The sequence below is a fragment of the Stenella coeruleoalba genome (assembly GCF_951394435.1).
Source record: "Stenella coeruleoalba genome assembly, chromosome: 11".
In the NCBI taxonomy this organism is placed as follows: domain Eukaryota; kingdom Metazoa; phylum Chordata; class Mammalia; order Artiodactyla; family Delphinidae; genus Stenella; species Stenella coeruleoalba.
The window spans coordinates 8,038,090-8,052,015 of record NC_137157.1 but is presented as its reverse complement, the minus strand read 5'-3'; the positions used below and the strand labels follow the sequence as shown (position 1 = coordinate 8,052,015).

The following is a 13,926-nucleotide window of genomic DNA, read 5'->3' as shown; positions in this document are numbered from 1 at the left end:
CCTCTGCAGCCGCGCTGTGCACTGGCTAGAATCTTCTAGAAGTGTGGCTGTTCGCGCTGGTGCCTGCCTCTCCATGCACGGATTCTTATCTTCACTCAGAACAGTGCTCTAAATGGATCAACCTCCTATCCGGTGCTTTCAAGGAGGCGGGAGCTGTCAGCCCCTGCGGGGAGTCATTTAGAATGGAATATTCTGTGATTGTGGCCGTTAAATGGAACATGACGTCATGACGCAAGGGTGGCCCTCCGGCCGGAGCGGCGGTCACGCGCCGGGCGTGACGTCAACATACTGAGCCCCTGTGGGAGGAAAGCCCGTCGAGCAGCGCCGGCCGGAAGGGGAGGGACGCCTGGCCTGGTTTCCGGGCGACTCAACCCTGCCGGCGGCGGCATCATCGTCAGTTTTCCGCGTTTACTTCCTGAAGTGCAAGCGTGGCGGTCATGCCTTGGGTACTCTCGGCAACTAAGCTTGTTCCCGCGGTAGCAAGCGCCCGCAGCCTCTCAGGTTAGACTCACCTCCCACAGTGTCTCCTTCGGGGCTTGCTCTGAGAAGCCTGAGGCGCACCAGAGGGGTCCAGGTTGGTCTGAGGCGACCCCTGCTTCAGTGGACTCTTCTGCTGGGGTCTCCACTCCCAAACCCCCTGTGCGCTCCTTGGATTTCTTCTCTACCCCCTGTCCCTGCAAAAGGGTGGGCCCGGGGTTCTTTCTGCAGTTGAGGTATTCTAAGAGGTTGAAATGACTGCAGAGAGAAAAGGGTGTGCTGTCTTCCCAGAGGGGCTGTCTTCAGAGTAACTCGGACTCATGGAAGTTGTGTCAGTTATCACACTTGCCCAGGTGACACAGTGTCTCACATCACGTAGCTCTTGTTTCTGTTAGGTTAACTTACAGTCGGATTTTCGTGTTTTCAAAGAGTAGACGTGAGAGCTGGCTGCAGAATGTACGGGAAACACATGTTTAGTAGTACACATCTTTTGAGTAGTTCCTCTCAGAAGAGGTAATATTTGAAAATACTCCTGAGGCTTTTTATGTCTGAAAGCCTTGCTCGAAAAGGCAAGGTAGTAAGTCAGGAAGAGAAAAACAAATACCGTATATTAACGCATATATGTGGAGCCTAGAAAAATGATACAGATGAACTGGTTTGCAGGGTAGAAGTTGAGACACGGATGTAGAGAACAAACGTATGGACACCAAGGGGGGAAAGCCGCGGAGGGGTGGGGGTGGTGGTGTGATGAATTGGGCGATTGGGATTGACGTGTATAAAATGGATGACTGATAAGAACCTGCTGTATAAAAATATAAATTAAATAAAATTCGAAAAAATGAAACTTAGAAAAAGAAAAGGCAAGATAGAGTAGTCCAGGAATGGGGGGCGGGGCATTTTTTTAGGGTGTATTCTGTCGCAAGCAGTGAAGATGAAGCTTGATCGGTGAAAGCTGAATCGTCTTTCAGGCAGATCTGTCGTTGGATCATATTTTAGTTTTGGGGGCCGATAGGTGAACAATGTGTGAGCCGGAACATATGGTATTTGGCACGAGTGTTAAGTCTTGGCATGTGTTTTTTACGTTGGTATACCTGAATTTATTGAAAATGGAATGGTAATTATATCAAGACTTACTTCTTACTCTAGAAAGTAAAATTAAAAAGTAATCATTGTTAAGTGCACAGAAATTGCTCTTTGCTTCTAACACTTAAGTTCCATAAAGCTGTCCCTCTCCATGGGAGTAGGTGAATAGATACGCAGTTAGTCAGTCCTTTTTTTTTTTTTTTTTGGTGGTACGCGGGCCTCTCACCGCTGTGGCCTCTCCCGTGGCGGAGCACAGGCTCCGGAAGCGCAGGCCCAGCGGCCATGGCTCACGGGCCCAGCCGCTCTGCAGCGTGCGGGATCCTCCCTGACCGGGGCACAAACCCGTGTCCCCCGCATTGGCAGGCGGACCCTCAACCACTGTGCCACCAGGGAAGCCCACAGTTAGTCAGTCTTGATCACAGAGGCCATAACTTGTGATTTAGAGCTGGAACCATTCTTTGCTTGTAACTTTTTTTCCATTTGTTGAGGCTTTGTGTAAAACCTGATTAATCAAAATTTAGAGCTAGGTACTGGATTATACACACCAGTGTCCTGGAAAAATGTAGTCATTATGCTTCATTTTGCTTCAGTGGAATAAGTAAATTTAACCACTTCTCATATTAACATCATAATATACATATATAGGCTTTTTGAATGAATGAATGATCTCCTTGGATCTTCACAAGTCCAGTAAGTTAGAGCAAATATCATTTTACTGATGGGGAACTGAAACTAACACGATATCACAAGTAACAAGTCAGGAATGTTAGTTGTATGATTCCCATCTAGTCCTTTTTCTGTTATACCTCTGCTAGGTCTTACTCTGCTTAGTAGAGTCCTTTTGGACCTTTTTATTGAGCCAGAAAGAATGTATCTTCATTCAGTAACTTTTGAGTTAGCAGTCATTGTGGGTGAATCTCCACTTCCCTGGAGTTACAGTCTAGTCAGATGATAGAGAAGCAACAAATAAATGAATATATATAGCAAAGGATGGTAATAGAGTCTTGACTCAAGTGACATGGGAGCCCAAGAAAGGCAATAATGGGTTGTAAGTATGTTATTCTGGGATTTTATAAAGTTTTAGAATTTGAAAATTCCACCGACTTTAGATGTTCATAAATAGAACTTCAAATGTCTGTGGTGCTCTTGGGTGCTTTTCCTTAGGAAGACTCTGGGAACAGGGTATTGAGTACCATAGGTAACTTCCTATTCTGTGAAAGTCATGCATTCCTAAAGTGAAAATGCTTTGGCTAATTAAGAGTGTGATTTCATTAGTTGTGATATAGTTATTAACACCTAGTCATTTGAGAAAAAGCAAAATAAAGCATTAATGATGCATAAGTAAGTTTTATATTTTAAAAGACTAGATCATTTAAATATAAGTGTGAGATGAGGAAGGGAAATATTGAAAACATTAAAGAATAAGTAGAAAATAATTTTTAAAAGCCTGTTTGCAGTTAATTCTATTAACATTAATTGAGCACCACATAGGAGAACTAAGCACACACAAAAAGTTTCTACCATCATGCGAGACGGACAAAAAAGCAAGTAATTGTGGGCTTCCCTGGTGGCGCAGTGGTTGAGGGTCTGCCTGCCGATGCAGGGGACGTGGGTTCGTGCCCCGGTCCGGGAAGATCCCACATGCCATGGAGCGGCTGGGCCCGTGAGCCATGGCCGCTGAGCCTGTGCGTCCGGAGCCTGTGCTCCGCAACGGGAGAGGCCACAGCAGTGAGAGGCCCGCGTACCACAATAAATAAATAAATAAATTAAAAAGCAAGTAATTGTAATGTAACATACTTGTGGGGAGAAAGAAAAAGTGTTGATATTTTCCGGGGGCAGAGAGGGGCAAAGAGGAAACGTGGGCGTGACTTCAAAGGTTAGGAGAGTTGAGACTTGAAAGAAGGCTTAAATTCACCAAGCCAACTAGAGTGATGGAGCCATCCTGGCAGAGAGAATGAATGCAAAGGCCCAGAACTCTGAAACAGAATGACTGGTACAAAGCTTTGCATCATTAATAAGCCTGGAGCTTTTTTGAAATATGTTGCTGGGCATGTTAGTAGCTGTTACACCAAAAGGGTTCTGTGGTCAAATAAGTATGGGGAATGCTGCATTTTATAGTGCTCATAATAGACTATTTCCATGTCTCTAAGAGGGAAATGTCTTTGACATTAATTTGCAAAATGTATTTGACCATGCAGCCCTTTTTCTCTGGTGAGTCTTGAACTGGTATCCCTTTGAACACAGTTTGGGAAAAGTTGGGCTCAAGCATGAGATGTGTAAGAAGACACATGATAGAAAGTCAAGTTGGGAAGAAAGCTGGTGGCTGGCTCGTGGAGTGTCTTGTATATTATGTTAAGCAACATTGAACTTTTTCCTCTAGGCAGTAGGAAACGAATAATTTTAAGGTATTGAATAAGATTAAATCTGAATTTTTAGTTATCTGTTAAGAATAAAATAAAAAATGGACCAGAGGGCATGTTATTGCATTCTCAAATTTTCAGAGACACTGGTTTTTGCTTTTGTTGAAAAATTGCATTTTTTCTAAGTCTGATTAGTCCCACATGTGTAACAATAAATAAATTCTACTAAATGTCACATTTTGTATAAGTGGCATTTAAAATACTCTGAGCTTTTATGATTTTATTTTCTGTAAATAAGCATTAAATGCTAATTGTCCCCAGTTTCTCCTGTAGAATAAATGAACTTTCCTCCCCACCCACCTACCAACTAAAAATCAAACAAAACAAGAGCTCACGCTTTATTCTAGCAGTCGTTTAAAAATAGTTGACCCTAGGGCTTCCCTGGTGGCGCAGTGGTTGAGAGTCCGCCTGCTGATGCAGGGGACACGGGTTCATGCCCCGGTCCGGGAAGATCCCACATGCCGCAGAGCGGCTAGGCCCGTGAGCCATGGCTGCTGAGCCTGCAGCGTCCGGAGCCTGTGCTCCGCAACGGGAGAGGCCACAACAGTGAGAGGCCCGCATACCGAAAAAAAAAATAGTCGATCCTAGAATTTTTTCTGGTTTCAAAATTTGTTGCATTGCTATATATCACTGAACTATGTTTTTCGAAAGGTGGTTGGGTTTTAAGTGCTACAAGATTATTTGCTCCTATCTTTTAGTCACATTAAAATTTATAGTAATTATATTTCTAAGATAAAAGATTAATATGATCAATAAGATCTGTTAAAAAAAAAGGAAGAATTCAATGGCAGGGAACATGCAGGATGCAAGTCAACGTAGGAAATTCTTTTTTTGTTGCTTAATAAATTCGGGTACCTTGAATGTAGCACATCCAAAATTTAACACCTCCAGGCCTATCTCAGATTAATGGCACTTCTCTTCTTTCAGTTGCTAAGGCCAAAAATCCTGACTTCTGTCATACCCCACATCCAGTCTGTCAGCAAATTCCATTTGGCCCTACCTTTAGAATATATCCAGAGTCTGATCTCTCTTTACCACCACCGCCTCCACCACCTTGGCCAAGCTACTGCAGTCTCTGGCCTGGATTGTGGCAGTAGCCTGCATTTCCCTGCTTTTACCCCTGCTTATTTAGAGTCTGTTTTTAATGACGGCAACCAGCACAGGCCTGTTTAAGTATGTCAGATTATGTCACTCTTCTGCTCACAGCCTCCATTGGCTTCCTGTCTGACAATTATAACATAGTTCATACTGTGATCTAGCAGTCCCTGCATAATCTGCTCTTCTGTTACCTTTCTTACTTCATCTACTTGCTCTCATACTGGCCACACTGATCTCCATGTTCCTCAAACACACCTTATACAGTCTGCTTTAGGGACATTTCGCTTGCTAGTCCTGCTGCCTGGAATCTTCTTTGACCAAATATCCACATGGCTAACTCCTTCATTTCATTTAGATCTTTTTCCTGGCTACCTTAGCTAAAATTTCAAAACTCATTAATCTTTGCTGTTTTCTAAATTCTTAGTATCACTGTTACCACAAATTCATCTTTTTCTAACATACCTAATCCAAACAGCCACTCATCAGATGTTTACAGTCCTGCTAAATACGTTAAAAACATAATCTTAGTGTGGTATTAAACAAATATTGTCTGCAAAACTCTAACAGAAACACACAAAGATGGTGTGATGAATTGGATTGACATATATACACTAATATGAATAAAGTGGATAACTAATAAGAACCTGCTGTATAAAAATATAAATAAAATAAAATTTTAAAAGAAGAAGCACATAAAGAGCTGTGTTCAAATGTTATATGAACATTATGTGTCTGAAGAGTCAATTTAATGATTCCTTTTAGTTGACTTCTTCTTCTGTACCTCTTTATGCTTCTTTTTTTTCCTCTTACCACCTTCTTTGAATCCTGCTGAGAAAATAGAGGGATTCCAGTTGCAAAAGTATATTGAGATACATGTTTGGGGCTGCAGGACTTTGGTGAATAATTGTTGAATGACCGTCTTCTCCAACTGCATTCTTCAGCAAAGCTCTCTTCATTTGCCATACCATTTAAAAGAAAGGACTTCAACTCACCATTGTCTTTGTCTCTTTCTTGATCATTCTCAATAATTCTCTTTGTATTGGTATTTCTGCCATTAACAATTTTACCTGAAGTTGTAACAGATATGTAGTTGCCCATCCCACTGTTGTCAAATGTCAGGGAAGAGAATGAATTAAGGCCCTCATGGCCCAGTGAACCACATGGTATATATTCTGTATCATATGAAGAAAATCTCTCGAAAGCTGGATATTCACTGGATGTAGAGAAAAAGATCTTTCACCTCTGTTTCTGCTTCCATAGGAGCTTCTTGGGTTATTTAAAAGGTCTTCAAAAAAAAAAAAAAAAAGGTCCTCAAGCAAGTCTTCAAAGAAATGAAATGAAAATGGGTCCCTTTTACGAAAAATTTCTTTAAAGACATCATCTGGCTTACGGAATGTGAAGCCATACTCAGAAGAATCATCAAAATGACTTCTGCCTCCACCATTTAATCCTTCTTTGCCATATTTATCATAAATGTCCCGTTTTTCATCATTTGATAATACCTCATATGCCTCAGCTACTTCTTTGAATTTTCTCTCGGCTTCTTCTTTATTTTCTGGATTTTTATCAGGGTGCCATTTAAGTGCCACTTTTCAATAAGCCTTTTTAATGTCCACAGGTGAAGTATATCTCTGCAATTCTAGAACTTCATAGTAATCCACTATGTTGTAACAGATGGTTGGAAAGGGGTGCTCAGGGTAGTGAGAACCGTGGTTTCCTCTCAGCTTAGGCTCTGCTGGTGATGGTGGTAGAGGCAGTGACTGCAGATAGGCACATTTTTACATTGAAGACAATGTTATTACCATGGACCACTGCTAGGACACATTAGGATACTGATTATATGGCAAGCAGAGTTACAAGCTTATGTCAGGGAGGGCTGCATTGTGGTGTCATTATGGGGTTGGGGTAGGGACTAGACCTTCCAAACAGAGCTAGTCCAGAGTCATACCAGACCATCCTTAACCCTCTGGACTATTTCCCCTATATTTTCCTGGAAGCCTCAAACAGTGCCTTATAAACCAGTGGGAGCTGTTGTTTATGGCCACAGCATACCTCTTGCATAATATGACCTCTGGGTTACTGAGCTTTAATAACTTACTTCTCAGTTGTTCCATGTTTTGGTTTGAAAAAATGAAGAATTTGTGAACTATGAAAAAATAATCAAGCACTTGACATATTTATTTATTTCAACCTTAGTAAGTCATTGTATTAGTCCTGAGGCTACCATAACAAATTACCATGAACATGTCTGCTTAAAACAACAGAAATGTATTGTCTCACAGTTCTGGAGGCCAGAAGCCCGAGATCATGTGTCAGCAGGGCTACACTCCTTCCCGGGGCACTAGGAGAGAATCCGTTCTTCCCCTCTTCCAGCTTCTGGTGGCTATACATATTCCTTGGCTTGTGGCCACATCTCTTCTGTTTCTGCCTCCGTGGTTACATTGCTTCCTCCTCTTCTGTCTCAATTCTCCCTGTGCATTTCTCTTACTAGGACACATGTCATTGGATTTAGGATCATCCCAGATAATGCAGGATGATCCGTTCATCTCAAGTTCCTTAATTACATCTGCAAAAACCCTTTTTCCAATTAACAGTCACAAGTTCTGGAGATTAGGATGTGGACGTATCTTCTGGGGGCCACCATTCCAGACACTGCAGTAATAAAATCATTTTAGTGCACTGAGGCAAGCTTATTTTTAATGGAATAGGGCAGCAAAAATAACAGCCACAGAAAGAATAGTATTTAGTGAAATTTCTATATACATTATACATATATATGTCTGTATATACTAGGTTACTGTGTAAAATATATTTCTTACTGTGGGTCTTGGTTTTAAAAATTTGAAAGCCGCTACCTAATATAACGGCTTTATTTCACAGGTGAAGAAATAAGTACAGAGGAGTTATGTAACATGCCAAGATCATGTAGATAGTAGAACTAAACTAGAACTAGCACTTTTTTCTACTATACCATGCTGCCTTTAATTCTTTGTCTTAGATTGCCTTCTGGAGTACATGCTTATTTCCTTCATTTTTCTCTATGGTCGCTTCATCTTTCTTTTTTTTTCAACTTTTTTATTATGGAAAATTTCAAACATATACACAAGTAGAGTAGTATAATGAACTCTGATGTACCCATCACACAGCTTCAATAATTATCAACTCATGGCCAGTCTTGTTTCATTCAAATCCCCATTCATCCTCTCCGCAATCCACCCCACCCCCATATTATTTTGAGACAAACCTGAGATCATATCACTTCATCTGTAAATATTTCTATTTATATCTCTAAAAGCTAAGTTTCTTTTTAACATAATCACAACACCATTATCACACGTTAAAACAAATATTACTTCCGTAATACCATCAAATATGCAATCACTGTCCCAATTTCCAGTGATCTCATAAATATAATGTATTTGTTTTACAGTTTGTTGCTTGAATCGGGATCCAGTTAAGGTTCACATATTACAGTTGGTTGATAATGTCTTTTAAGGCTTAATCTATAGATTCCCCCTTCCATACCTTACCACCCCTACCTGCCTTCGAATTTATGTGGAAAAAGCTGAATTGTTTGTCTGGTAGTGTCTTTGTTGATTGCTTCCCTGTGGTGTCACTTAGCAGGTTTCTCTGTATTTTTGTAAATTGCTTGCCTCATCTTTGTTAAGCTTTCAACCTGTGTAGACTGGGCATATTCCTTAATATGTATTCTGTACATTTTCTAAAGACAGATTCCAGGAAATACTTAATATTTTGTCCTTTTTCTCATTTTCCACTATTCTTAACTGTATTTTCATACTGCCTGGAAACCTGTACCATTTTCTCTGTCTTTTTAATCATTCAAGAAGCTATAATTTTTCTCAATAACCCTTTGTAAATTTAATTCAAAGTTAATGTTTAAGACTTCTTAACTCTCCAAATAGATACGCTGTCATTCATGCTTTATAATCCCTACTAAAACCTTTAACTTGATCCAGACTTACCGCGTTTTGCTGTGGTAGTGATTGTATGTTCACGGGGAGATTGTACAGTACTAATTGTATTGTTGGGATTTAGCAGAGAAGACTTACTGAGTGACAGAGTAGAGGGATAAGAGCAAAGATTTTGAAGTTAAGTAAAACTGAGTTTGAATCCCAGCTTCCCTAGTACTAACTGTGTAACATTGCACAAATTACTTCTCTGAGTCTGATTCCTTATTTGTTAAAAAAAAAATAAAAAAGAAGGCGATGATAATGCCTACCTCACATAACAGTTAAAAATCTAATTCCTTAGTTTGGTGTACAAAGCCTTCAATGGTTTGATCCTTACCTTGCTGATCTTTTCCTCTCCCACCAGCAGCAACACTGACCTGAAATTCTCTTTCTATCCCTTTTCCCTCTACACGCACACATGGGCACATGTGAATGTGGTGCTTTCTATGCCTTCCCTTTCATAATCTCATTCATGATACCTTCAGCTCCCCTTGTCACTTTCACTGACTAATTCCTACTCAGAGTAGGCATTTCTACTTCTGCAGTCTCACACAAGTGCCTGTAGTGTGCTTCTCTGTTCCCCAGATCACTGTGTCCTATCGTCATTGTACCCGTCCCACAGCGTTGTGTTAGTTTTTGTGCTCTCAAAAACCTTGTGTATGAATCCACCACTGCGTTCACAGTGTAGTATTGCTCTGTCTCACCTCCACTAGACTGTATGTTCTTTCCAGACCAGGACAGATAGTCTTGTGTTATTCTTGTGTCTTTCCCAGCATGTGCCAATCACACACTTAATAAATCTTGCTGAATGAATGCTAATAATATTACTTCTTATGGGCTAAATATGATTAAGCATTTTTCAGATATTTCACTAGCTCTAACATTCCAAGATTAAATGAGATAAGATGTGCATATTTTCTCAAACTTCACATATTCTCAATAAAAATGTTAATTCTCTTTTTCTGAATTTTAGGACACAGCATAACACTACCTCAATGAAATACTTCCTACCCCCTCCCCTGCTTTTGTTTGTTGTCTTTCTTCTGTTCCCATAGCTCCTATTCATACATTAATCATACTGTATGTATATATACCTCTATTATATTCAGGTAGACTAAAGTCACTAAAGGTAAAGATAATCTCATTTCTGTATCCCTAAGGCCCAACACAGGCTCTGGCTGGCCCAGAGGAAGGACCATATAAATACTGAAGGAGATACTAATTTGCATTTTTCTAAAGCATCCTACTGCTGGAGGTAGATAAATGTGTATATACTGTCAGGACTTTCTAGGTACACTATTCCATTTCATCCTCTTTATCTCTCCTTCAGGATGCATGTCATGTTCACAGCGAAGGTACTCCCTGCAGCCCATCCCAGAGAGGAGGATTCCAAACCGATACTTAGGCCAGCCCAGCCCCTTTACACACCCACACCTCCTCAGACCAGGTAAGGCCTTTTAACTGTAATGACTGTCTCTCTCTTTAGGGGCTTTGTCTAGAACTGTGCTATCCAATAGAATTTTTGCAGCAGTGGGAATGTTCTAGAGCTTTGCTGTCCAATACAGTAGCCACTATACACAAGTGGCTACTGTACACTTAAAATGTTGCTAGTGCAACTGAGGAACTAAGTTTTTTAAAATTTTATTTTAATTAATTTAAATTTAAACAGCTACATGTGGCTAATAGTACTGTATAGACAGCACCATCTAGAGCAATAAATACGATTAGCCTTATAATTCAGAAGTATCAGTGAAAAGTATGTATTTCAAGATGTTTTTAAAGAAAAATTCTGTTACTTTCTAAAACATGGTGTCTAGAACTGTGTTCTAACTATTGATTCTTTGTGAACTACTGTGTTAAAGACATTTTAGGAAACATTTTTCTTGAAAGCATTAAATGCTCATGTCAATATTAAGAAAAATATTTTTATATAGGTTACACAAGATTTCCAGATGTGATTGTCACAACTTTGAGAAGTGATAACAGTGATAAAGGTGATGCAAAAAGTTGATAAAGGTTTACTTCACTAATTTTTTTTTTCTACTTTAAGATTCCAGCGTTCCTGCTGGAAGATGTGTTATCATTATTGTTCAAATTCATGCCTAAGGTTTTCTGTTTTGTTTTGTTTTTTTAAAGACACTTAAGGGATGAACTATGATGAATGAGTATCATTCCAAAGAGGTAGGCAGGGTAAAACCAAATGCTTTGGAGAAAAATCAGTCAGGTTTTCAAGGGAGATTAATTGTTGCTTCTGCCATGCGAAGTTAAATCTGTATTTACTGTGTAAGCATATATATTAATAGTCTAAATTGCCTTTGGAAATATGTTGCTCTTTCACTGTCTCCACTCAGTGAATGATACCAGTGTGTCTCTCAGTGAGGGCTTCCTTTTGCTGATTCTTCATCAGACTGGAATTCCTGCTGGGAAGTTGGCTGAGACTCAGGAAATGCAGCTCACCACTGAAACACACAGGAAATCAGAGTTTTTCAAAGCTGTAAGGTAAGCTTAATAGCAATACAGTTGATATTAATTTAAGTATTTCTCCATCCAATCAACCTACCTGTAACTTCAATTTAATACTAAGTTTTACCAGCTTTGAAAATTACTGATTTCTCGTGGTGAGATACTTTTACATGGTGAGCTGCATTTTCCAGGCCTTGAAACTAGTAATCATATTGTCAAGATGATGGCCTCTGTATCTAGACTGTTATTTGTGTTATGTGCATGTTAACTATGTTAAAAATGAATGTAAATAAATACACACATACAAGTTCATATATATACATATGTTCATATAAACTATGGGGGAAAAGGAATACCTATCATAATTTTTTTTTTTTTTTTTTTGCGATATGCGGGCCTCTCACTGTTGTGGCCTCTCCCGTTGCGGAGCACAGGCTCCATACGCCGCAGGCTCAGCGGCCAGGCTCACGGGCCCAGCTGCTCCTTGGCATGTGGGATCTTCCCGGACCAGGGCATGAACCGTGTCCCCTGCATCGGCAGGCGGACTCTCAACCACTGTGCCACCAGGGAGGCCCACCTATCATAATTTTTATTCTCCTGTACAATAGGGATTGGGGTAAGTGAGAAGGGATAAAAGTAGATAGAATTTTAAAAGAGAATTATCAGTGTTAAAGAAACCACCAGATATACAATAGCCAAAGTGTTAATCACTTACCTTTCTCCACGTAGAGAAGCAAAACTTACAGAAGTGTTAAAATAATTGAGGGGTGGAGGAAGAGTCAATTATTAAGAAAAATTAAGAGGCATTTAATACTTTTTTTAAAATCTCTTTTACAAAGCCAAGGTCAGTTTGTTAGTTTGGGGTTTAAAAGTATGTTTCTATTATGTGGTTTGCTCCAAAAGGTTTCATGTTTGGAATATTTCCCCAGTACTTGCCAGTACTTTAAACTTTTGGAAAATATCTCAGTCCCTTTCCTAATTATTATACAAGTTCCATATATATGATAGACAAATTAGAGAATACAGATAGGGCTTCCCTGGTGGCGCAGTGGTTGAGAGTCCGCCTGCCGATGCAGGGAACACGGGTTCGTGCCCCGGTCTGGGAAGATCCCACATGCCGCAGAGCGGCTAGGACCGTGAGTCATGGCCACTGAGCCTGCGGCGTCCGGAGCCTGTGCTCCGCAATGGCAGAGGCCACAACAGTGAGAGGCCCGCGTACCACAAAAGAAAAAAAAAAAAAAAGCTCCTGAATCACTTAACTCATTCTTGTCATTGTGTGAGAAAACCAGATAATTCAGGGCTTTCATGTAAATAATTACTTTGATAGGGATAATGGTCATCCCTATAAATTTTACTCTTTCAAGATCCTACCTGGCTTTGTATTACCAGGATGACAACCTCTTCAAGTGTAAATTATTTATTGTGGTAATAATTATAACTAATATTTATATAGTGCTAACTGTTCTAAGTATTTCATTAACTTATTAAATCCTCCTGACAACTTTGTGAAGTGGGTGCTATTATTATCTCCACTTTACAGATGAGGACACAGGCACAGAACAGTTTGGTAGCTCTCCCCAAGTCACTCAGTAGGTTGTTAAGCCAGAATTCCAACTCAGCAAAAGTCTGAGTCCACAACCACAAAACAGCACATAACACCCATGCCAAAGAATACTATATGGGAATTTTTTTAAGTCTTTTTTTTGATATAATATTTTTGGTAAGAAGAAATTCAAGTGAGAGAAGTCTTGATGTAAAAGGTATTTCAGGGGCTTCCCTGGTGGTGCAGTGGTTGAGAGTCCGCCTGCCGATGCAGGGGACACGGGTTCGTGCCCCGGTCTGGGAAGATCCCACATGCTGCGGAGCGGCTGGGCCCGTGAGCCATGGCCGCTGAGCCTGCGCGTCCGGAGCCTGTGCTCCACAACAGGAGAGGCCGCAGCAGTGAGAGGCCCACGTACCGCAAAAAAAAAAAAGGTATTTCAGCTTTAGAGAGTGGTATAGTCATCCCTTAGTATCCTTAGGGGATTGGTTCCAGGACCCTCTCAGATGCCAGAATCTGCGGATGCTTAAGTCCCTTACCTAAAATGGCATAGTATATGACTGCAATCCATGCACATCCTCCCATATACTATAGTCCGTCTCTAGATTACTTATAATACCTAATACAATGTAAATGCTATGTAAGTAGTTGCTCATGCACAGCAAATTGAAGTTTTGCTTTTTGCGACTTTCTGGAATTTTTTTTCCAAATATTTTTGATCTGTGGTTGGTTGAATCCCCAGATGCAGAACCTATGGATATGGAGGGCCAGCTGTACTTATTTTTTTAATGTGATAAAATTTACATTAGGTGAATTGCACAGAGCTTAAATATGCAATTCAGTGAGTTTTGACAAAGGTACACCAATATAACCC

At 40.3% G+C, this 13,926-nt stretch overlaps 2 protein-coding genes across 3 annotated transcripts in view; one reads left to right on the top strand and one right to left on the bottom strand.

Moving 5' to 3' along the window:
* Window positions 1-116: 116 nt before the first annotated feature.
* The window catches only part of XPNPEP3 (X-prolyl aminopeptidase 3), a 60,905-nt gene continuing 47,095 nt past the window's right edge, over window positions 117-13,926 (top strand). The window contains exons 1-2 of one of the 2 annotated variants that reach the window (XM_079937538.1): window positions 117-501; window positions 10,380-10,496. In XM_079937538.1, coding sequence (XP_079793664.1) covers window positions 438-501; window positions 10,380-10,496 — 181 coding nt within the window. In that variant the 5' untranslated portion in view covers window positions 117-437. The remainder of the gene's footprint in view (window positions 502-10,379; window positions 10,497-13,926) is intronic. The other variant, XM_079937537.1, reaches the window with a different exon arrangement.
* On the bottom strand, window positions 5,730-7,324 carry DNAJB7 (DnaJ heat shock protein family (Hsp40) member B7; the record flags this gene model as incomplete). Its single annotated transcript, XM_079936519.1, is given in 5 exon segments — window positions 5,730-5,933; window positions 5,936-6,308; window positions 6,311-6,670; window positions 6,674-6,838; window positions 7,316-7,324. Coding segments are annotated over 5 exon segments (1,017 nt in total). The 3' UTR covers window positions 5,730-5,823.